The following is a 22,052-nucleotide window of genomic DNA, read 5'->3' as shown; positions in this document are numbered from 1 at the left end:
ATTTTAAGATGCGCGCAGGCGTCCAGACTTCGGTGCCTGGCGAGAGAAACTCCCGTTAGAATTGTGTATGAGCGCATTCTAACTGAAAGACATTTGCATTTGAGTTTAGCATTTTACGCAAATAGATTACGACTGAAAGGAAAACTAATTTGCGTTTTGGCGTAGCATTTGAACCTCTTCTTTAAGTGAACCCAATGTAAGTAAGCTTGCACGTACATTGACACTGATGTGTACTATTTAAAATTTCAAACAAGCATCTGATAATATTGAAATGCAAGTAAAATATTTCTTATCTGGAAATATGAATGTATGTTAAATGTCTTTGAACTTCATCATAAAATCGTATTGGAACACACCAACTAAGTTTTATTAGTATTAAACTAAATCCATGATTGTAAGCATTGTAGCTTTTTTTAAATAATTTGTTTTGACTGTCTGTTTTATCTTTTCACAGTTTGTTTTTGAAAACAAAAAGGCTTTAAAGTTTGTAATAAACAGACTCACACTAATCTGACCTCTCCTGATTCTCCAAGCATACTATAATCACCAAAAATTCCTTTTCCGCAAACCTAAATTCGTCCGTTCCGAACACTGATTTTAAATATTAAGACGTATATAGTGTTAAAAAATTTAAAAATTATTACAATTTAATCCTTAACTATATTGGCTTTAGTATCATGAATATTCATTATCACTATATTATAGCCGGCAACAAAAATAAACTTTTTTTAATCTGAATTTTTATGTATTGTCCCAATCTATTTTCAATTGGGGAGAGCCACGTGTCTTGACTTTGTCTGTCACCTTTTAGTGAAGAGGGCCAAGGCTGTAGAAGTGCCACGCGGAGGCGCACAAACACACCAATCATTTGGATTTCCATTCCACTCTTTCGCTAGCCGCGCTCTTATCCAGTTGCGCTTGCTTCACCGCACCCTGCTTTTAGCTTTATTGGTGAGAAAATTTTGAATTATAACCTATTTTAATTATTTTAGCTGTTTCGTTCCCTTAATTGCATCAATTAATTGCAAGTACACACGCCTTTTGTGTTATGCTGATAGCTTTGAACATTTCTTATAAAACACATTATCAGTTTTGGCATAGTATTTTGTCATTGGTGATATTAAATTTTTGATAACACACCCATCTTACTCATTATTATCCTTGGTGTTTGACTTTTTTAATGCGGAAACAAAGAGGATCTCGTTGATATACAAGTTTTGCAGGCTCTTTTTACGCCTGCTGTAACAGCTTGGAGAGGTCTGTCGAAGTCAAACGGATTATTCAAGGGAATCTGATCTACTGAAATTAAATACTGTGCGTGAATGCTGCCTGCGTAAATAGAGTGGTGACCTTGTGAATTTGCGATTGCTCGGTGAATTTGCAATCTCTTTGGCCTTTGAAACACGATAATCTGCGCGTGTGCGGATCAGAATTATTTTTACTTAAATTTAACTTTTGAAAATGTTGTTATAGGGTTCAGTTGGTCCTATCTCTTCTGCAACAGACGTAAATATCGAGGGACTGTCCCGAATTTCATTTCGCTGACGAATAGCCGACTGTGACGTGATGTTTCTTGCAAATTTGAAGATGCACCGGCGGTCACTTGTGTCCAGCAAACTGCTCTTTGCGGGCAATAGGCCGCAAACAACTGTGGCTGCAGTTGCGTCGTCTTCCAACCATTTGAAGACTTATGACGACATTCCCGGCCCGAAACCACTCCCGATCGTAGGGAATGCCTGGAGATTTATGCCTCAATTGAGTATGTCCACATTTAATTGGATTTGATTTAACTTTTTAATTATTTATATTACAATTTCATTACTTTTACTTATTCTTGATAATAATTATATTGCTCCAAGACAGTAAAATATAAGTAAAACTGCAATAATAACTTTGCATCAGGTTCGTGGGACATGACAGACTTTGTCCAGTGGAGCAGGTCTATGATGGAGGAATACGGGAAAATTGTGAAAATTAGCAAATTGCCCGGTCGGAGAGACATGATCATGGTTTTTGATCCAGTCGTGATAGCCGAAGTGTTTAAAAGAGAGGGCCAGTACCCGGAGAGCTTTAAATTTGAATCCATGGAGTACTACAGGCAAAAAGTTCGACCTGATTACTTTGAGGGATTCCGAGGCATTTTCAACGAGTATGTTTCCCTTGTATTTACCAAAATCCTCATTGGTTGTTTATTATTTAAAGGAACGGGAAGAGCTGGCAAGAGGCGCGCATGATATTGAACCAACCAATGATGAACACCGCAGTCGCGAATCTTTACGTCCCCAAAACAGACCAAGTTGCAAAAGATTTCGTCAAGTTGTAAGCTAGAGAGAGCTGCAATCGAAATAATTCATAATTTCTATTTTTCTGTAAAATACGCAGAGTGAAGGAATTGAGGGATGACAAAATGGAAATGCCTGATGATTTTCACAATGAAATGCATAAGTGGTCGCTGGAATGTAAAAATATAGAATCCCATTTTAATATCCGGATATTTTAATTGTTGACGTTTTTAGCAATTTCGCTGATTTCCTACGACACGCGTCTTGGTTGCCTGAAGAAAAATTTGGCCAAAGGTTCCGACGCACAGATATTGATTCATTCCATTGCTCAATTGTACAAGCTTATGTATGAACTCGATCTGAAGATTCCTCTGTGGAAGTTTGTGCCGACAAAAGCACTGAATGAATTGATTGAAAATGCGGACAACATGCTTACGTAAAGAAATACACAGTTTAATCGGTAAAATTAATTTTTAATTCAAAATTTTACAGGATCTCTCAAAAATACGTCGAACGAGCGAGGGAAAAAGACTTAAAAACTAAAACGACTGACACTTCAAATATGAGCGTGTTACAGAGGATTTTACAGCGGGATTCCAACACCAAGCGCGCTGTTATCATGGGAATGGACATAATTTTTGGCGGAGTTGATTCGGTTTGGCGTTTGTTAAAAAAATGCACTTAAGTTGTTATTTAATAAATTGCGTTTTATAGACATCAAACACAGCAGGGAGCATACTCTACTTGTTGGCGTGCAACCCTGACAAACAGGAAAAGCTGTATCAAGAGCTGAAAGCAATCGCTCCAGTAGACCCAAATGAGGATTTGAATCCAGGACATTTAAACAATATGAAATACTTGAAAGCTTGCATCAAAGAAGCTATGCGGTATTACTTTTGACTTTTATGAGAATAGCTTGAATTTATGTTACGGAATTTTTAGAATGATTCCCGTCACTAATGGAACTGTTCGAACTTTGCCACAAGACGTTGTGCTTGGAGATTATCTGATTCCTAAAGACGTATGAATAATTCCTTCCTATTTTCACTCTTAATTAATTGCATGCACTGCTTAAAATTCCAGAAAGCCGACATTTGGATATTCAATAGCACTTTGTATATGCTTGATGAGCACTTTCCCGACGCTGACAAGTTCATCCCTGAGCGGTGGCTGCGTGAGGGCGATAGTTGCCCTGTCAGAAAAGCCTCCGAGGCGCATCCTTACACTTTTCTCCCGTTTGGCCGCGGCACCCGACAATGCCCAGGAACTCGGTTCGTTAAAATGGAATTGGAAACATTCATTGCAAGAGTAGGTTTTTTTTATTTTCATAATGCTTCATGCTCTATAAGAGTCTCTTTTCTGCAGATGCTGCTCGAGTACAAGTTGGAATGGCACCAGCCTCCTTTGAAGTTTATCAGCAAAATCATTCGCACTCCGCAATCGCCTCTGAAATTGACCGTTCTTGATCGCAACATTTAATGTTAACTATTCAGACATGCATTAATAAATAAATTTAATACTGCGTGCATTTATTAATAATAATATTTATTTTTAATTTTTATAATCCCTTCACTGTACCTCAAATTAAGCTATGACTTGGTTAGCTGGAAATAAGATCCTCTAAATTTCAGAAGTAACAATTTCGGCTTTGCATTTTACATATAGTGATATCGTTAAATATAGAATAGAAAATAATATTTTTAAAAGCTAAAAAACGCTGCGTCAAACGTGCTTGTCGTGCTTGAGCTTAAATGATTAAACAGTGGAATTCACAACTGAATTAAATTCGAATTTTATCTTAGAAAGCCCAATATTGATTGTGTGTAAATGACTGCAGTCAAAAACGCTTATACTGCTCTCACTTTAAACTGCGTGAAATGACTTTTTAGCGTCCTAATGCTATATGAAAAGTAAGAGCTACTTTGCAATTCTTTTGATTTCGCTGGCGTTGAATTCAAGGAGCCTACCATATTTGACTTGCATTTTCAATTAGACAAAGAAACTTGCCAAAAATCCAGCTCCTGGAAAACGAGGTCAGCCAAACGAGTTCAAGGTGCGGTGGTGACTCTCAACACTGCGCGTTTGAGATGTGCGCGCAAGTGTAAAAATTTGTCATCTGGAAGTGGAAGCTCAGACTTTGACAACAGTCATATATTCTCGTGCTTTCTTATTCCAGCCAACCAACTTTATTAAAAACAGTTTGAGAACAAACAGCACACTAATGAAGCGTGCCTGTGCTTTTTTTGAACCCTTTTTATTTCACGATTTGCCACAGAAAAATTGTGAATTTCTTATAAAAGAATATCCTAGTAAATAATTCACTCTCTCTCACACACACACATTCAACAATTTACGCATGAATAAAGAGCAAGCAGCGCCTGGGGAGCGTAAATTATTGCAATTTATTTGTTCCCGCTCTTTTTGGTCTATATGCTGGTGAGAAAATAATGATAATAATAAAATAACCTGAACGTCTTCTATCCTTGTTTAAGCCTGCGCAACAAAAATAGTCAAATCACACACCTTGTAAAATTTTGAGAAAATAAATCACAACATTAAAAGGGGTTTGTTTTAAAATCATCTTGAGGAAGCATTGGAACAAAAAAAACATTCAAAATGATAAACCAAAATATAAATTTTTGAGTAGTAGGACGTGCTAAATAAATTCAAGATGTTATCAGGATGACACCTTTAACACCCCATAAAGACTTGCAATGACGTCTTTTAAAGAGTGGAAGGGACAGTCGAAAATCTGCACACGCTGCTCCCCCAAAAGAGCTTTTAGCTATTTAAATTATATCTAGGCGGACGGGCGGGCATTTGGGACAGACTTCCGATGGACGCGTACGTGCTGGGTTTGGTGGCTGTTCTGGTGCTGATTGTGTTCAAGTTGGGCACCCGCAACCACGAATACTGGCGGAGGAAAGGGGTGGAAAGCGTGGGTGCGGTGCCGTTCATCGGCTCCATGTGGCCCGTGGTGTCCTTGCGCGAGCATATGGCTGATTTTTTCCACCGACTTGCCATTGAGAACAAGGGCAAAAGGTTCGTCGGCTACTTCCAGGTAGGGTATCACACACGCAAACGTGTAATATATCAAGAAATAAATCGCGAGCACGCACGTTCCAGGGATCCACGCCGGGGCTGCTCGTGCTGGACCCTGAGCTCATCAGGTCGATCCTCATCAGCGACTTCTCGCACTTCGTCGACCACGGCTTTGAAGTGAGAATTATTGCTCTTCCATATTTTTGTTCCTCTAATTTTAGACGTTTGTTCAGATTGATCCAGAAGCCGACCCCATGCAGTCGCGCAATCTGTTCAACATGAGCGGCCAGTACTGGAAGGAAATGCGCAGCATGCTGTCGCCGACATTTAGCTCAGGCAAAATTAAAGCACTGTTCCCTCTGGTGCAGGAGTGCGCCACTAGCTTCGAGAACTACATGCTGAGCCATAAAAGCCAAGACATCAATATCAAGGTCAAATAATCAATAAATTATTTTTTAATTATTATATTTAGACATAAAAAATAAAATATAAGATATAATTTCAAAACAAATAACGATTTTCGCACACTGCTCATAATTGTTGATTTATGGAAGCTCAATTGATATCATAGTTCAAAATATTGTACAAATTTTAATTAGGTGGACTATTGAGTACAGTTTACTTTTTACAAATTAAAAGCCATGGCAGGCGCGTCGTGTGAATTAATGTCTGTTTAGAAAAAAAATAATACCAGTCCTGGTCAACCATTACAAGTGGTTAAAAAATCGCAAAAATATTAAATTTTAAATATGGAATTTTGCCTGTTGCCTACTTTTGTACTCAAAATCTGCAATGAAAGGAAGAAACGACCCCATTGTAAATTTCGTACTGGAAGTCATGTTTCCGCTTAAGAATGATTATTCATTTAGATCAAACTTCATTAAAATTTAACTGCAATAGTGTTTATGAATAACATAAAGTTTTCATCGTTGGATTTTATATTGGGATAATTTGACTTTAGGACTTGCTCGCTAGATACACGACCAACGTCATTGGTTCTTGTGCGTTCGGAATCACAGTGAATTCGCTAGAAAATCCAGAAGACAAATTCAGACAAATGGGGAGAAAACTGTTTGAAGTGGACTTTGTGCAGGGTTTCAAAAACAGTTGCATTTTCTTCCAACCTCAGGCAAGCCGTGTTGATGTATATAATTTTCAAATTTTAATCAATAAATTCCTATTTCGCTCCAGATTGCAAATATCTTCAAATTTAGGGTCTTCAGCGAAGAGCTGACTAATTTTTTCCGGAATCTTGTGCATGAAATAATGGATAGAAGAGCGAAATCGGGAAACACGCGAAAAGACTTCTTGCAATTACTTATCCAGTTGAAGGAAAAAGGAAAATTGGGCTCAACAGACGACGAGCCTAACGAAAATAACGAATCTTCCATTGGCCTCAGTATAACATTAATTAACTGTATAAAACCCCGTAGTATATAGTGACTCTGATATTTTAGAGTTGACGGACGATGACATCGTGGCCCAAGCACTAGTATTTTTCATCGGTGGATTTGAGTCGACTTCAATGACATTGACTTACACGCTGATGGAATTGGCTCGAAACCCAGAAGCTCAGCGTAAGGCTCGAGCTAACATCAAAGAGGTTTTACAGCGTCACGACGGAATATTGAGTTTCCAATCAATGCAGGAATTGACTTACTTGGACAAAATTGCAAATGGTATTCCTTAAAAATTTCCCTTTAAATGAGATTTTTTTTTAATTTCTTCATATTTCTAATTTCCTTTTTTTTACCATAGTTACGTATTTCTAACAATTAAATAAGAACTATAGATATACTAAAATATTCCAGAGACTCTTCGAATGTACCCTCCTCTTGCTGTCATAAATCGCATTTGTACGAAGCAATACAAAATTCCCAACACTAATGTGACTTTGGAGAAAGGAACGGCCATAGCAATCTCAGTCAAAGGCATTCAAAACGATCCACAGTATTTTGAGGACCCGGAAACTTTCAACCCCGACAGATTCAGTGACGAAAATCCGGTCAAGACCAAGTGTGCGTTCATGCCATTCGGCGAGGGACCGCGCCAGTGTATAGGTATTGCCGGCTTGTAACCGAATTTTCACCTCATTTCACAATTTTCTCGTGCAACAGGGATGCGGTTCGCCAAAATGCCGCTCAAGCTGGGGTTGTTCTCCATTCTGCGCCACTTTGAGGTGCTGCAATCGCCCAAGACCGTGTACCCACCTGAGTTTGACCCGCGGCAGTTCTTTTTGGCCTCAAAGCATGACATCTACGTTCAACTCAGAGAATGTTCTGACTACTGAATGTTTTTAATTATTTGTCATCATTGCAAAAAAAACATAATAAATATTTTACGCCATTAAATTCAATTGCCAAATAAGGGATAAAAGGTGTAATAATTTGTTTTGAAATATTTTAAGCTTAAATTGTTGCTTGCGAGAGTTTTTGTGGGATAAAAATAGCAAGCATAAAATTTTTTGATGATAATTTTTTAGCGCAATTTTTTTATAATTTAAACCGCACCATAATGATCCAGACAGGGGAAGGAATCGCTTCAAATAATCATGTAATAAAAACACGCAAAATCAGAAAAAAATAAATAAAACGAACCATATGTATTGATTTTTCTGCATCTTGTGTTTATTATTACCTGTATGTGAGACGTCCAAGAGTCTCTTCAACCTATTGTGTGAGGCTTCAGTGTTCAAAGACAATTAATTGCCCCCATCAGAGTAAAACGGCAAGATATTTTTAATGAAATTATTTGGCCATTTAAATTTATCGCAACCGACACTTAATTGTAGACATTTCATACTATTTTTTTTATTAAAATTGAGTTAAGAGCAAAATTATTTTTTATATAAATTATCGTCATAGCCTTGACTGGAGCAGAGCGTGTGCCGCGCAACAGTTCAGCGGCGCGGGTTGCATGCTTGCCGTTATGTTGCGGAATTTTTGCCTTTTTCATTAGCCTGACTGAGAGAAAATTTCGCCTCCAATATCCATAAGCAAGAAAGCTGAAAGCTCGATTGAGTGCTGAAATAGAGTCCAAAATATTTCGATCAGGCGCTAATATTATAATAGTTTTGGGGGCTCGGGGGGGGGGGGCAAATTAACCAACGTTGAATGGAAAAAAGCCTGATCAAATATGGGCCACTGGATTGATTTGTAAATTATAATCTAGCATCACTAATTTTTTTCTTTAATATATATATGGACCTGGAAACACAAATTTTTGCATTTTAAAAATGTACAGCGCTATAAAAGTGTTTTTGACATTTTTATCATTTTTGTTATTTTTATATCCATACGTCAAGAGGTGTAAAGCAGTTATCAGGGCTCAGGGCTTCAGTTGAAAGATAGATAAGATTAATATTATACCATAAATAAATACTCTGCAAAGACCCTGCAAGTTCAGAAAATCTAATAATTTGAGATGAGTTTCCTCATTCATATCATATAATATGACTCGTTTTACATGGTCTCAAGTTCATAATATAAAGCTATAAACATTTAAAGTCTACCAAGTCTATACATAGCCATGGAACGTCGTTAGACTTTTTTTGGCCTCACGCACACAAGCAACGACAGGGAGAAGTCATTCATTTAGTTTAGCGAGTTTATAGCACGTTCAGCACGTTTTGCACAAGGAAAGTCAGCACGAAAATTACAGGATTGGTCAGTCCGCGCTGTGATGATATTGTGAGTGAACTGAGGACGACCGTTGATTGGTCAAAGATGATGTCAGCGGGTGTGGAAGTGGAAAGTCTAGCTTCGCCATACTGCTTGTAGTGCTTGTTTTGATACGCACTTTTCCCACCCGTAAACAGGAAAATCTTCTTCTCGTTCTCTTGGGGAGAACAGAAGATAGTTATCTCTCTCTTTGAACCCCAACCACCCTCGGAGTGGGTGGTTAAACACCCTTGTCACACTTCTGATTGTCGCACAGCGACAGCGTCGCTGAAATGGTAGGCTGTTGTGTTGTGGGCTGCGGGAGAAACTCCTCAAAGCCGACCGTCGACACTCGCTACAGAAACTACGAAAGGAACGTCACCTTCCATCAGTAAGGACCATTTTTGTTACTATTCATGCCTATATATTACTGGACACTGGCTTTATTTGTTTGGATGTCAATTAATTTCTTGCCCTTTATGCAGGTTCCCTGCAGACACGCAGATAAGGAACAAATGGATCTCTGCTGTCATTATCGGAGGCCGCGTGGAGGAGTGGCAGCCAGGCACCAACACCAAGATTTGCAGCCTGCATTTCAACTTGAAGGACATCAAGTTCAACGAAAGGGGCACGCAAATTTTGAAGGGTGCCGTGCCTGACATTCCCCTGGCCACCAAGAAAAAAGTGCGTAGACCTCTTGATACACACCTGTTATTAAATGATGTGGATCAATGACCTACAATTTTTACCGTGACTCTATTTTGCAGCCTCCCCGCAGGAATAAGGCTGCAATGGTCAAGGCGTACAAGAACCTTGTTGATGATATTTGCTCGGAAGAGATTGGCGCCGTCGAGGAGGTCTTAACAAGCGAACTCTCAAAGGGTGTAGAGCTCACTGTCTTTAATGATGTGGCCCAGATTGACTTTGACCAAGGTCTGTTGGACTTAACCAACGTCGTTTTCGATCCCGACACGCCTGGAACTTCAAGCGAGTACAGCTTCCCTCCTTCTCCAGAACAAATGGAGGTTGAGGTATGATAGTGTACATTCAATGAGAATTTTTCATTTGCTCAATTTGGATGTGATGATTTTAGGTGGAGCAGCAGAACGCCAAGACTAAGAAGGTCGTCAAATCAGCCAATGTGCACACTTTTGAGGCTCCGGCAAACAGTACTGAGAATACTGCTGACAACGACCTTTGTTTCTCCCTCTACGGAGAGATCTTGGGAAAAATGAAGAAACTCAACATCGCTGTTTCCAAACATGTAGGTGTTATTTTTGTGTAATATTGAGTTAGCCCATTTTCTACTTGCGGCTTTTGGGGTTATCTTAATTTATATTCATTTTAATATTTTGCAGCACCCCGATAAATCCATGGAAATGCAGAAGATGCTGGACAGTTTCACTAAGCTGTTTGTTGACAAAGGAAACATGCCTGACTCGGCCTCAACACTGATGCATGAAGTAAATTAGAAGTTGCTAGTTGCTACTCTTACCAAAAATTCTAAAAAAATTATTTTTATTTTCAGAATGATCCATTCATGCCCTCTAACACAGAGGGAGAGAAATTCGACACTCTATTTGAGGAGGACTTTTTCGCCACAGTCCTGGAGAACCCCGAAATGTTTCTATCATAGAAAATCTATGATCATTTAAACATTTCATAGCATTATGCTATATTTCATATTATTTTGTAATTTCAATTTACTTAAAAAAATTACATTCTAGTTCATAGTTGTTTCTACAAATGTGATCAGTTTTTTCGGTTTGGCATTGTTTTTAAAATGACTTTATTAAATCATTTTACTGTCACTGTGTCTTGTGACTAAAATATTTTAGGCCATGCATGAAGGAAAGAACAAAAAATATTTCTATGTTTGAAGTTATGCGCTGTGTGCTGTGGTAATTATGTGGACATTTAATGTCCTTAAATCTGACCACATTTGTGGAACGCATTAAAACTTCTGTAGTCTGTTTCTAATGGAGGAATATTTTCATATCTTTATCAAATAAAGTTAGGTATTACCAATATAAACCTTAACACATTTCATTTCGAAAACCCTATATAACATGCAGATTTGTATCCAGATTTCAAAAACGGAATAACGTGGATTAGATTAAAAATTTGCGTCAGTTTGAAGGGAAAGGAAGTGGTATTTTGAGGTTTGAGTTTGATTTCCTGTACAATTTGAATGAATAACGCAAATCGGACCGGAATTTAAAAATGCTACACGGACAAAGTCTAACCTCAAAGACGTGGGCGCAGATAAAGTATAGCAGACATTGGAAAATATTGAAGAACCGATTTCTTTTAAGAATTTAAGTACCGGTTCACTTGGAGAGCACCACCTCTGACTCACAATGTGCGGCCGTGCCAATGACGCAGTAGACAAATTTGCTATCGGTATACATACCGATTACTCCAAAAAAGTCTAAGGTCTTGTGCTTTATATAATATAGCGTGCCGAAAGTCTTCGAATGAACTGAGGTGTTGTCGAACGGTATAGCTTCACTCAAGAATCAGTTCTATTCTAGAATTCAAACTTTCAACCTAGAAGTCTCTCCTCTAAGCATAATGCCTGGTTGTGTCGTGCCCCGTTGTGGAAAAAATTCATCCCAACTCAACATGGATGATCGCCTTGGAAAGCGAATTTCATTCCACAAGTGAGTTATTATTTTTATAGCTATATGTATATATAATCATTTTCTTTATCTTTCACGTATGCAACGTGTGTGTTTGTGTGATCTTTTGAGAAATATTGCACATAGCACAACTTAAAAATCAATTTCATAATACCAATTATAAAATTATCAAAAAATAATTCTTTTCTATTTTGATGTTTGGTAAATTTTTTTAGAAAAAAAAAGAAATCCTACATTGAACTAAAATGGCCTCGACTCATTTAATTTAAAGTAACTAAAGTATAACAGGTAATTGAAATTTTTATAAAATTTCCAGCCTGCCCAGTGAACCTGAAATTCGAGAGAGATGGGTCGAAGCAATTCGCCAAGGCGGCCGCCCCGATTCTTGGGAACCCACACCCAACGCAAAGATTTGCTGCTTGCACTTTGCTATTGAAGATTTGGTTTACAACGGCACCATGACCAAAATTCGCAGGACCGCTGTCCCAAGAATTCCGTATTCTCCCCAAAAGAAGGTAATAAAATGCAAATAATATTATACCTTCTGGTCAGAAACTAATGTTGCAACTCCGCCTCTTTTGTTTAGAGTCGCAGGAGCAGACAGCGGGTGTCAGACCCTTTGAATACCCTGATCCAGGATATTGGCCTGACTTCTGAGGACATGATCAGCCTTCCTCAGGATGCGCCAGCCTACTCCATTACCATACCAGCAGAAGGCAACACCTGCGGCGCACAAGTCATGGATGTTGATGTCACCCAGGTGAGCTTTGTTACAAATTGATTTAGCGCTGAAATAATAATCAACCCTTTATAGCAGACATCTGTGGTGAGCAAGAAAGTTGTCGTTCTTCCACCCCAAGACCACACCTTCGAAGAACAATTCAAAGGACAACAGCAGGAAAATTCCGAATTGGTCAAGCTGCAAGAAAAGGTTTTGTCTGCACTGAAGAAGATGAAAATTGTCGCTGGAAAGAACAAATACGTAAGTTTTGAATATTTCGCGGCTCTAATTTATGTACTAACTACTTTTGAACTTATTTTAGGACGACAAAGTGCAGATGAAGATTGATCAAATGTCAAGTCAGGCGCATGATTTGATGGAAACAATCAAAGTATCTGAAATCATCAAGAGCTTTGACCAATTCAGCGAGGTGAGAGAATTGCTAATTTGATGGCTTGAAAATGGTTCTAAAATGGTTTTCGTTCTTTCAGACTCCTGTCCCAGACTACATTGGCTTTAATGGCAGTGTGACCAGCACCAATGTAAACGACGACGCGCTGACGTTGTTTGAATCAGTTATCAATGAGGTAAAATAACTTTTTAATTAACCTGAATGGTTATTAAATATACATTTCCGCAGCCTTACATGCCCAGCCAAATAACTCCCCAAGTGACGGGCTGTGTGTACAGCAACCCTCAGGATCATTTGAGCAACACTGGAGAACGCCTCACCTACACAGCATTGTAACGGCGCCATTGTCTATCGCTTCCCCTTCATCGTGGGACTTCATATTTTGAGCTCACACCTTTATTTTCGCTTTACATCATATATATGTAACCTATAACCGTTTCTATTTTTTATAAAAAACATAATGGGCAAGTAGATTTTAAGAATGAGGATCATGCTTTTTTCATTTTAATAAACGTTGGTGTTCGACAAGGCGGCAACTGCAGAAAGCAGAGTATTGTGATGGGGTATGGTGCTAATAATGCGACAAAATCCTAATTAACTGATGGTGAGATTTGAAAACTAGGCATTTCAGAATGTTTTATATTCTGCAGGTTGACCTGATTTGTACTGTCGAGGAAAAGAATTATGTTATTGCATAATTATATTTGTTGCTACTACCAAAGCTTTACAATGTTGCTTAGGCTGTTTAACCAAGATATCAATAAAAATCGGCTTTGAGATGAACGGTGTTTTTTATTACACTGAATTCTCAGTTGGCAAAGCGACTGGTGACATAAATTAATCAAATTAAAAGCGCGCAGTTTGATCTAACAATAAGCCAGATGGATACATTTCTCCTATCCCTATTCGATGAACATATTAAAACAAGAAAATCAACAATGATTTATTTACTATATAACTTAATGTTTTGCCACCTGCGGCATGTACGGGTTTTTTCTATCAAAACATAATCTTTGGAAATAAAAATTTGGAAAAATACTTTTTCTAAAATTTGCGTTTTGCAAAAGACGTCAGGCTTGAAATCGACGTGTGGCGATAAGATGCTGTTTTTTCCCAGGAGAAAATGGTGGGAGCTTACTTCTTACTTGGTGACCTGGTGCATGGCGTGCGCAAGGTAGCCCACGTTCTGCGAGGTGACTCCGGCGATGGAAATGCGGCCGTCTTTTGTCAGGTACACACTGTACTTCGAGGTCAGCTGCTCCACCTGAGCGGGGTTCATGCCGGTGAAGCAGAACATACCGATCTGGTCGGTGATGTGCTGCCAGTTGCGGCTTGAGCCCTCCTTGGCAAGGTTGTCACGCAGCATTGTACGCATTGAGATGATGCGTTCGGCCATTTCTTTCACGTCCTTCAACCTGAAGCAAATTTTGATTTCCCCTTAGCTATTACATTGACATGCGTTGATATTATTTATTCCTCCACCTTGAAATTTGTGTAGCCTGTCGTGGTGTGAACACTGAACAGTACGTGGAAAAATTTATTTGATTCAACAGTTTAATGCGGATTAAGGAGCTAATAAAAACTAAAAACCATTTTGAATTTGATTTCAAAATACAGTGAAAAAAGATGATAAAATACCATAGAAAATTCATTAGATGGGGAAGGAAACTTTTCATTTGCTTGCACAGTCATGAGGTGAAATTTTAAAATTGCTAGAAAAAAATCAATAACGGAATCAATTGGATCACTGGTTTTTATTGTAATTTCAGCTAATCCCAAGCCTGGCTATTTAAATACCCACTGGTCTTTCGCCACATTTGCTTACAGACTAACTGAAGAATGTACTTATTCAAAGGGGCGATCGTGGCTCGTTCATGCCTTTACCGATGATAACCTTCTGCTTTTATCACCTATGCAGCAGTTAATAAAATAGACTGACCAGGGCTTTCCAAATAACTTCGCAACAACCAACCAATATTGCTATCCAGACAAAATCCTCAAGGCCGCGGCCAAATCTCTTTATGATTTTGCTTTGTCTTGAGCCGGGTAAAATTGATTTGAGCGTGCGTTCACACCACGTATTTATTTTCTAGAGGAAATTCTATGACGCAGATGCCTATTTGACGCACGTAAGAAATGGCTAACACAGAAGTTACTTGCTAGCTATTTTGAATTGATATATTTTTCATTTCATTGGGTTTTGTTATTGTTGGATGACGACAATTGAGGAATAAAATTAAATCTACAAGCAGATTACGCCATAAATTAGATTGAGTTCAATTCTGAAATTAAAACAAGAAAGGTTTAGTTTAGCTTTGTACAGCAAAAACTCTCTAACTGCATCACATCCTGGTTACACTTCCTCCTGTTACTTGATGACTAAATTTTTCTTGCACCCTGTGCTCCCCACAAAGAATCTATTTTGGTTTTGTTTTAAAAAAAAGTCTCAAGTTCAGATATTATATAATCTTTGAGAGTTTGATATAGCTCTCTAGCTTTTCCAGGTTAAAATCTCAGATATCAAAACGTATGAGACCCTTGCTAGAAAACACAAGCATTTAAAATATTATTGTGATCCAACTAAATGTTTAATTAGACCAAAATTTTTAAGATTTTCAGTAATAAGAACAAAAGGCAAATTACTCATATTTTGGCCTAACTGTTCAAAGATATTAATTGTAACTTTGATTTGATAAATCATCACCACACATTCCATATTCCCTACTTGACAAAATGCAACATTACCAAATCTGAAAATTAGAGCTGAAAGAACAGAAAGTTTAACTTACCAAATAGACTTGAGGTTGGCGTCTCCAAGAATTTCGGACACGATTCTGGCACCATGAACCGGGGGGTTTGAGTACATCGGCCTGATGATGATTTTGAGCTGCGATAGAGTGCGGTCAGCGTCGTCCTTGCTGCTGGTGATCAGGGAGAAAGCGCCAGCTCGCTCACCATAGAGACCCATGTTCTTGGCGAAGGACTGAGCCAACGCAATCTGGTGGCCGTCCTTCAGGAAGAGACGAACAGCCGCTGCGTCCTTGCTAACATCACCTGAAATCAATTTTCAATTAATCGTTCCTTAAAGAGTAAAGAGACAATTTCATATTAATTTTATGAAGTGACAAACGTATACAGAGGGAATTATAGCGCACACAATTCTGCGTATAAACCAGCACAAAAAACAGGCAAAACCGAAAAAAGAACATTATTTCTCTGCAAATATGGGAAAATTACCAGGAGACTCCAAGTACTCTTTTGAAAAATTTTCGTTTTGACAATTTTGTTAAATGTTGACTCTCATTTAATTTGTAACTTTTTTAAATAGTAGTGTTGGTTAAAGAGTGCAACTCAATCGCTTAGAATATTGAATATTTGATATTATTTATGATTAATGTACCCCTTATATATAAAATTAACAAATTTGAGTAAATTTTTAGTGTCAAAAATTTTCCTTAAATCCAGAGCTAGTACAACTGGAACCAGACTGGGCAGAATGTTTTCTTGACATTAAAAAACAAAAACGAAAAAAAAAACAGTGAAGACGACCGGAGCAGGAGTGGACAAGAGGGTAAAATGAGATCTTGTATACGCTCTAATGGTTATGACTCCAAATAAATAACATTTTTAATGTTGAAATTAATTAAATTTAATTGGCGAGTTATTAGGATTGCTTCGGCTTTGATTTAGACCCATTTAAAGCGTCAAAACTCACCAGAGGCAAATCCTTGGTAGGCCATGTCAAAGAAGGGGAACAACTGCTTGTCCTTGACGACCTTTGAGATCTCAGCCCACTGTTCTGGCTTAGGGTCAACGCCAGTCGGGTTGTGTGCACACGCATGAAGCAGGATGACCGACTTTTCCGGGATTTTCTAAGGAAGCAAATTGAAATAAGCTAGATTCAGGAGATTTTCTTCAAATATAACTCACCGCAATGTCTTGAAGAGCGCCCTGGAAGTCAAAGCCGCAGGTTTTCGGGTCGTAGTACCTATACTGTTTAACCTGTAAAGAAAAATATAGAAAAAACACATCCCAAAAAATGTAGAAAATTAATTACATCTAATCCAGAGTGTTTGAAGATTGGAGTGTGGTTACCCCAGGAAGGTGTTGGCAGGTACACGGTCTTGTTTCCAGGGAAAAACTTTTGCAAGAAAGCACCACCGATGCGCAGGGCACCGGTTCCTGAAATTCCCTGAACTGTGGAGTTCTGCAGAGAAATGAACGAATAGTAAGAACTCGACGTGGGTTATATTATGAATTATACCAGTCCGTTGGCAACATGCTCGTTGCTGTCTCCAAGGGCAAGAGTGATAGAATGTTTGCAAAACTCAGCAGTGCCTCCAATGGGACCATACTCGTGGTCCAACTTCTTCGCCCTCATTTGCTCCTCAGCCTGGCAAGTAAATTGTATTATTTATAATATAAATATTTAGAAACTATACCTTAAGAACACTAGGCAAGACAAATGGTTTGCCATTATCGTCACGATAAGCTCCAACTCCGAGGTTGATCTTCTTGGGGTTAGTGTCCTTCTTGAATGCCTCGGTCACTCCAAGGATGGCGTCGGGAGGACCCATTTCCACCTGGGACCACCATGATCTAAAAACGTTCACAAACAGCATTGTAATGACAAAAAATAATATGGCACATGACAGAAAACCAATAATTATCACTTGAAAAAATTAATTGTATGTACATAAACATTTTATAGAATTTAAATTTAAACTAGAGTGGGCAAAACCTTTTTATAGTCTGTACTCTTAGTCTCTCTGGACCGCTCAAAAAGCAGTTTTAATTTTCTCTTATGTTATTAATATTTGTAGACAGAACGTACATTTATGTATGATTAAGTTTTTATTATTAAGCAACCACTCGACCCAATCACACTAATCACGGTGGCATTAATCTGCTGACGATTGCAGAGTGTAGCCTGATGTAGCCGACGGCGAAAAACATGATTACAGAGGTCATAAAAAGGTGACCGGTGTGAGTACACACGTAAAAATTCCAGTCCAATTCAGATTGCCCCAAAATAAATCTAAGGTCTCAATAAACTCACGCGGCTCGCTGAATGACAGGTCCAGACGACCTGGTCAGACCGGACGCTCCAATTCTTGCGGTCGGCAGCATGATTTTCGCGATTCGGGCTCGATCGACTTGGATCACTCACAGTCAGCTTGCGAGAACGTGATGACCGCGACGTCCGCGAAGAGGGAGGAGTAGCGCCACAGACCGCAGTCGCAGAGGAGACCAAGAGGGGCGTGGTCAAATCAAAAGTTATCCTGGAACCCTATGTGTACTTCTTTACTCTTCAGATCAGACATAAGCGATTGCAACTTAAAAATAGCAAAAAAGGACAACACGCAAATTTCAAACAGGTGATTTTGTATCACTTGAGCACCATGGTTCATGTTCGACTTCTGACACATCCTTGTTGCTTTGGAAAATGATGGTGCAGCTCTGCAGCAATCAACAAAATAGGGGAAATAATTATGGGTTCGTGTTAACGAGTTACTTTTATTTTGCATGCCATACAGAACATCTCTATGTAGTAAATTATTTCTGTAAATTATTTGACAAGTCGAACAATTTTATTATAAAGGCGTATGTATTAATTATTACGGCTTTTTGAAATGGGACCTTAAAATTGTTTGATTACAATTATTAATGCGAAGACCTGGAAGGTCTCAATCTGGTCTTAATAATACACACTTCCACTGAATTCAATGAACAGAAAAATTATGCAAGATTTTATTTTGATTCAGTTGCCAAGTATTTCTTTTCTGTTGCATAATAAGTTTTCTTTACGAAATATAGTGTTTGGTTTCAGGGTCCTCAAGTGTCTACCGAAGATGATATAATCAAAAGGTAAAAAGGTGCAATAAAAATGGTCTCAGCATGCCCTCGAAGCTTCTCCATCAGGCCCTGGATGCTGTTTGGTGTCGCTGGCCTCCTGATATTGGGCCTCATCTTGTTCCATTTGCAGGCCCAAATTGACACGCTCAATACATCAAGATTGCATTTAGGTACAACACTGCTAACAATTGCAAAAATTAATTTTAACACCTGCCAATTTTTTCCAGAGAGAGATCTGTCCAAACTTAACTCTCAGCGACGAAAGCAGCAAAAACTGTCTTCATCAGAGTTGCAGTTTGAGCGCGATCTGGTGGTCATCTACAACCGGGTGCCCAAAACTGGCTCGACCAGCTTCGTCGGCGTGGCCTACGACCTGTGCAAGGCTAATGCCTTCCACGTTCTCCATCTCAACATCTCAGCCAATATGCACATCCTCACGCTGCCAAGCCAGGCGCGCTTAGTGCAGAATGTCTCCGATTGGCGGGAGATGCGGCCTGCCTTTTTTCATGGCCACCTTGCCTTTGTTGACTTTCAAAAGTGAGCGATTCTGTAAAGATAATATTTCCTTCTACAATTTTTGATTTTTTTTCACAGAAAAAAATAATTAAATCGCCATGATAGGCGCCGTTAGATCCGTCAGGATTTCAATTATGTCTTTTTACGTTTTGGTTTGGTGTCCCCCTGGTAGTTGAGTGAGCATGAATATTGTTCCAACGCCTTACCTTTTGAAATTCAAATTCTTTTGTGATTATTGTTTTGTTGATATAACTTTGACTTGTACTTTTGATGCAAATCTATAGAAAAAAAGACACTTTAAACTCCTTTCTTTCAGGTTTGGAACTCCTTTGAGGCCGGTATACATAAACGTAGTGCGCAAGCCATTAGACAGGCTTGTCTCTTACTACTACTTTCTAAGACACGGTGATGACTTCAGGCCTCATCTCGTGCGAAGGAAGCACGGAGACAATGTGGTAGGTCTTCACTTTATTCACCAGACGAGCTGCGTAAAACTTAAACCTCGTTTCAGTCATTTGATGAGTGCGTGCAGCAAAACCTGGAAGACTGCAGTCCTGACAATATGTGGCTGCAGATCCCTTTCTTCTGCGGCCACGCTCCCTCCTGCTGGGAAAAGGGCAACGAGTGGGCACTGCAGGAGGCCAAGAAGAACCTGCTGGAGCACTATCTTGTTGTTGGCGTCACAGAGCAGATGGACGACTTTATCGCCCTGCTTGAAGTTACCTTGCCCTCCATGTTCCATGGCGCAGTTCAGCACTTTGCGTTGAGTGAGTGCAAAGTTTTTTGTTACCTAATTTCTAATTAATTCTAAAATTAATCATTAAACGGAATTCAAAAATTAATAAACTACAAAAAATGGGTCTTGCTGTTTATAAATGTTTTTTTTTTTGCAGAGAATTTGATTACACATAATATGAATTTAACTTGCTTTGCATATCTTTCCTTTCGTTTTAAATAGGATTAGGATATCCACGTTAATATAAGAGAAATTGTTCATTGTCACGAAGTACATAATCTGGGTTTCTTTTCATGTTGCTATATAGGGCTGTGAAATTTAGATGGTCAATTTTTTCTGAGCTTTCAATTGTTGCGGAAGAGTCAAATTATCACAATCTAAGTCATTTTAACCACATTTAAAATCATAAATTATTATCAAAAGTGTCTAAATTGGTTAAATTGTTTTGCAAATGCATAATTGTGCTTCGGCATTTCTTTTAGTGGAAATTTTTAGTGTAAATACTATAGTTGATCAGTTTTTCAGTCATCACGGGTTTTTTCACTTGCGAAAGTAGGATTTGTTATTTTTAGACTATGCACCGAGGAAGCTGCTTCTAATTTCAACTTGAGCATTATGCAAACATTGAGTGCATCTGCCTTGAAAGCCATATACACTAACATCTATTTTAAGGCATCAAAAACAGACAGAACTCTTTACATTTTGGAGGTTAAAATAACCGAATTAATTACCATTTGGTGAAAATTTCACCTAAGAGAACTCTTTACATTTTGTAAATTTTCAAATAAATCACAGTGAAAATTCACGCGATTTTCATTTCTGTGGTAATTTAAGAACTATTAAAAAGCCAAATTAATGTTAAGGTTGTGATTTTTCACGATTTAAAATGCGTTCAATTCACACCCAGAAGAGAAATATTTATCTGTCATTATTTTTCTGTTTAGTATCAAAAATTTAAATAACCGGTTTTTTAATTTTTTAAAATTAATTTATTGTAGTGCCTTTGGTGCTGTTCTTCTTAATTAAGAAAAAAAAATATTGAAATTTGTGCTAAAATGTTAAATGTTAGACTTTAATGTAAAAAGGTGAAATTAATTTCAACAGTACAAAAGTGATAATAAGGCTTAAAACCATGGCTTAAGACCAGTCTTTAGAAACAGTTTGGTTTCCACGGATCGTTCTATTAGCAGTTCTGAAAAAAAAACATCTGAAATATATAGTCTATTTCTCCCGCATTTTCAGTTTAAATTGAAGTTAATTTTTATTGCTCTTTGCCATTGCATAATTCAGGATGGTTTGTTTGATTTTTCGTTGCAGGTAGTAAATCTCACTTGCGGAAAACAAGCCAAAAGGCGGACCCGCTGCCTCAGACCGTGGCTCTAATTGAGAAAAGTAAGATCTGGATTATGGAAAACGAGTTCTACCAGTTTGCAGTGCAGCAGTTCTCGTACTCGCTGAAGAAAGCTCAGGCTGCTGGGGCCAGTGGTGCGCAACAGACCTTTTTCTATGAGAAGATCCGGCCCAAATGACGGTCGGCATTTTAGGGAAGAATGAAACGGACTTTGTTGCTAATTATAAGCATGCGAATGGTGTAGTTGCACTGATACTGAACGGCAGCGCCAGCTAAATGGAAACAATAACTCTGCTCAAATTCCTCAATTCTATAACTACTGTTGCTGATTAATATTTATTAGAATAGTATTTTTATATGCAATCCATCCACGGTTAAACTAGGTAATTGTGGAGACAGCTCGGGTGACGCTGCTTGGAACCTTTCCAAATCATAGCTTTCTCTTGGAACATCATCTGTCTCTTTTGTTCTACGAGAAAACAAACAATAAAGTAGCTCAATTTTCTTGACTTAATTCCAAGCTGGTTGGTGCGTTAAATGGCCCTCTTTTCAGGGATTCTTGATACGGCCATACACTCACTAGCACACTAGTAGATATTTTTGTACAGTTTAAGGTGTATAGAAAATTGTTGGTGCCATAGAGGTTAAATGTTTGTGTTAATTTACTTACACATTCAAGCATCATTGCAGTTGTTAATGTCGAACTTATTGGTGTGAGCATAATGAAGTCTGTTTTTATCTGATTATTTCTAAGACTTTTTTTCTCATTTATTGTTTTTCAGTATTTACATAATTTTATCTTTCAACTTCTTCAATTGCAGAATCATATCGTGAT

The 22,052-nt window shown here is 38.3% G+C and overlaps 6 protein-coding genes across 8 annotated transcripts; 5 read left to right on the top strand and 1 right to left on the bottom strand.

The window, feature by feature from the left end:
- Positions 1-797: 797 nt before the first annotated feature.
- Positions 798-3,824, top strand: LOC135940184 (probable cytochrome P450 49a1). Of its 2 annotated transcripts, XM_065484973.1 has the most exons (11): positions 798-951; positions 1,474-1,759; positions 1,903-2,149; positions 2,203-2,319; positions 2,383-2,459; positions 2,517-2,718; positions 2,775-2,937; positions 2,997-3,169; positions 3,225-3,303; positions 3,366-3,590; positions 3,648-3,824. In XM_065484973.1, exons 2-11 carry the CDS (start codon positions 1,567-1,569, stop codon positions 3,759-3,761), a joined length of 1,590 nt encoding a protein of 529 aa, XP_065341045.1. In that variant the 5' UTR covers positions 798-951; positions 1,474-1,566; the 3' UTR covers positions 3,762-3,824. The 2 variants fall into 2 exon arrangements, with proteins under 2 accessions (XP_065341045.1, XP_065341046.1); XM_065484974.1 differs by lacking the exon at positions 798-951 and having other exon boundaries at positions 1,401-1,759.
- Positions 3,825-4,857: 1,033 nt separating this feature from the next.
- LOC135940185 (cytochrome P450 9e2-like) lies at positions 4,858-7,941 on the top strand. The gene is made up of 8 exons (XM_065484975.1): positions 4,858-5,343; positions 5,409-5,501; positions 5,558-5,755; positions 6,286-6,453; positions 6,516-6,723; positions 6,782-7,003; positions 7,136-7,384; positions 7,442-7,941. Exons 1-8 carry the CDS (start codon positions 5,119-5,121, stop codon positions 7,612-7,614), a joined length of 1,536 nt encoding a protein of 511 aa, XP_065341047.1. The 5' UTR covers positions 4,858-5,118; the 3' UTR covers positions 7,615-7,941.
- A 1,180-nt stretch (positions 7,942-9,121) lies between these two features.
- LOC135938634 (uncharacterized) lies at positions 9,122-11,017 on the top strand. Its single transcript, XM_065482423.1, has 6 exons — positions 9,122-9,374; positions 9,469-9,667; positions 9,751-10,014; positions 10,077-10,247; positions 10,342-10,446; positions 10,512-11,017. The coding sequence occupies exons 1-6, from the start codon at positions 9,277-9,279 to the stop codon at positions 10,617-10,619; spliced, it is 945 nt and encodes a 314-aa protein (XP_065338495.1). The 5' UTR covers positions 9,122-9,276; the 3' UTR covers positions 10,620-11,017.
- Positions 11,018-11,428: 411 nt separating this feature from the next.
- Positions 11,429-13,541, top strand: LOC135941262 (uncharacterized). 2 transcript variants are annotated; one of them, XM_065486618.1, is made up of 7 exons: positions 11,429-11,646; positions 11,942-12,140; positions 12,212-12,385; positions 12,443-12,607; positions 12,669-12,776; positions 12,838-12,933; positions 12,987-13,541. In XM_065486618.1, the coding sequence occupies exons 1-7, from the start codon at positions 11,558-11,560 to the stop codon at positions 13,092-13,094; spliced, it is 939 nt and encodes a 312-aa protein (XP_065342690.1). In that variant the 5' UTR covers positions 11,429-11,557; the 3' UTR covers positions 13,095-13,541. The 2 variants fall into 2 exon arrangements, with proteins under 2 accessions (XP_065342690.1, XP_065342689.1); XM_065486617.1 differs by having other exon boundaries at positions 11,430-11,646; positions 12,440-12,607.
- Positions 13,531-17,979, bottom strand: Got2 (glutamate oxaloacetate transaminase 2). The gene is made up of 8 exons (XM_065486614.1): positions 17,818-17,979; positions 17,201-17,357; positions 17,023-17,151; positions 16,816-16,965; positions 16,689-16,760; positions 16,474-16,630; positions 15,548-15,812; positions 13,531-14,173 (listed from the first exon to the last, which is right to left on the bottom strand). The coding sequence occupies exons 1-8, from the start codon at positions 17,886-17,888 to the stop codon at positions 13,900-13,902; spliced, it is 1,275 nt and encodes a 424-aa protein (XP_065342686.1). The 5' UTR covers positions 17,889-17,979; the 3' UTR covers positions 13,531-13,899.
- Positions 17,980-18,097: 118 nt separating this feature from the next.
- Positions 18,098-21,963, top strand: Hs2st (Heparan sulfate 2-O-sulfotransferase). Its single transcript, XM_065486616.1, has 6 exons — positions 18,098-18,254; positions 18,589-18,784; positions 18,842-19,151; positions 19,447-19,585; positions 19,642-19,897; positions 21,184-21,963. The coding sequence occupies exons 2-6, from the start codon at positions 18,646-18,648 to the stop codon at positions 21,393-21,395; spliced, it is 1,056 nt and encodes a 351-aa protein (XP_065342688.1). The 5' UTR covers positions 18,098-18,254; positions 18,589-18,645; the 3' UTR covers positions 21,396-21,963.
- Positions 21,964-22,052: the final 89 nt, after the last annotated feature.

This window comes from Cloeon dipterum, chromosome 3 (assembly GCF_949628265.1).
Source record: "Cloeon dipterum chromosome 3, ieCloDipt1.1, whole genome shotgun sequence".
Classification (NCBI taxonomy): domain Eukaryota; kingdom Metazoa; phylum Arthropoda; class Insecta; order Ephemeroptera; family Baetidae; genus Cloeon; species Cloeon dipterum.
This window is presented reverse-complemented; position numbering and strand designations above follow the sequence as displayed.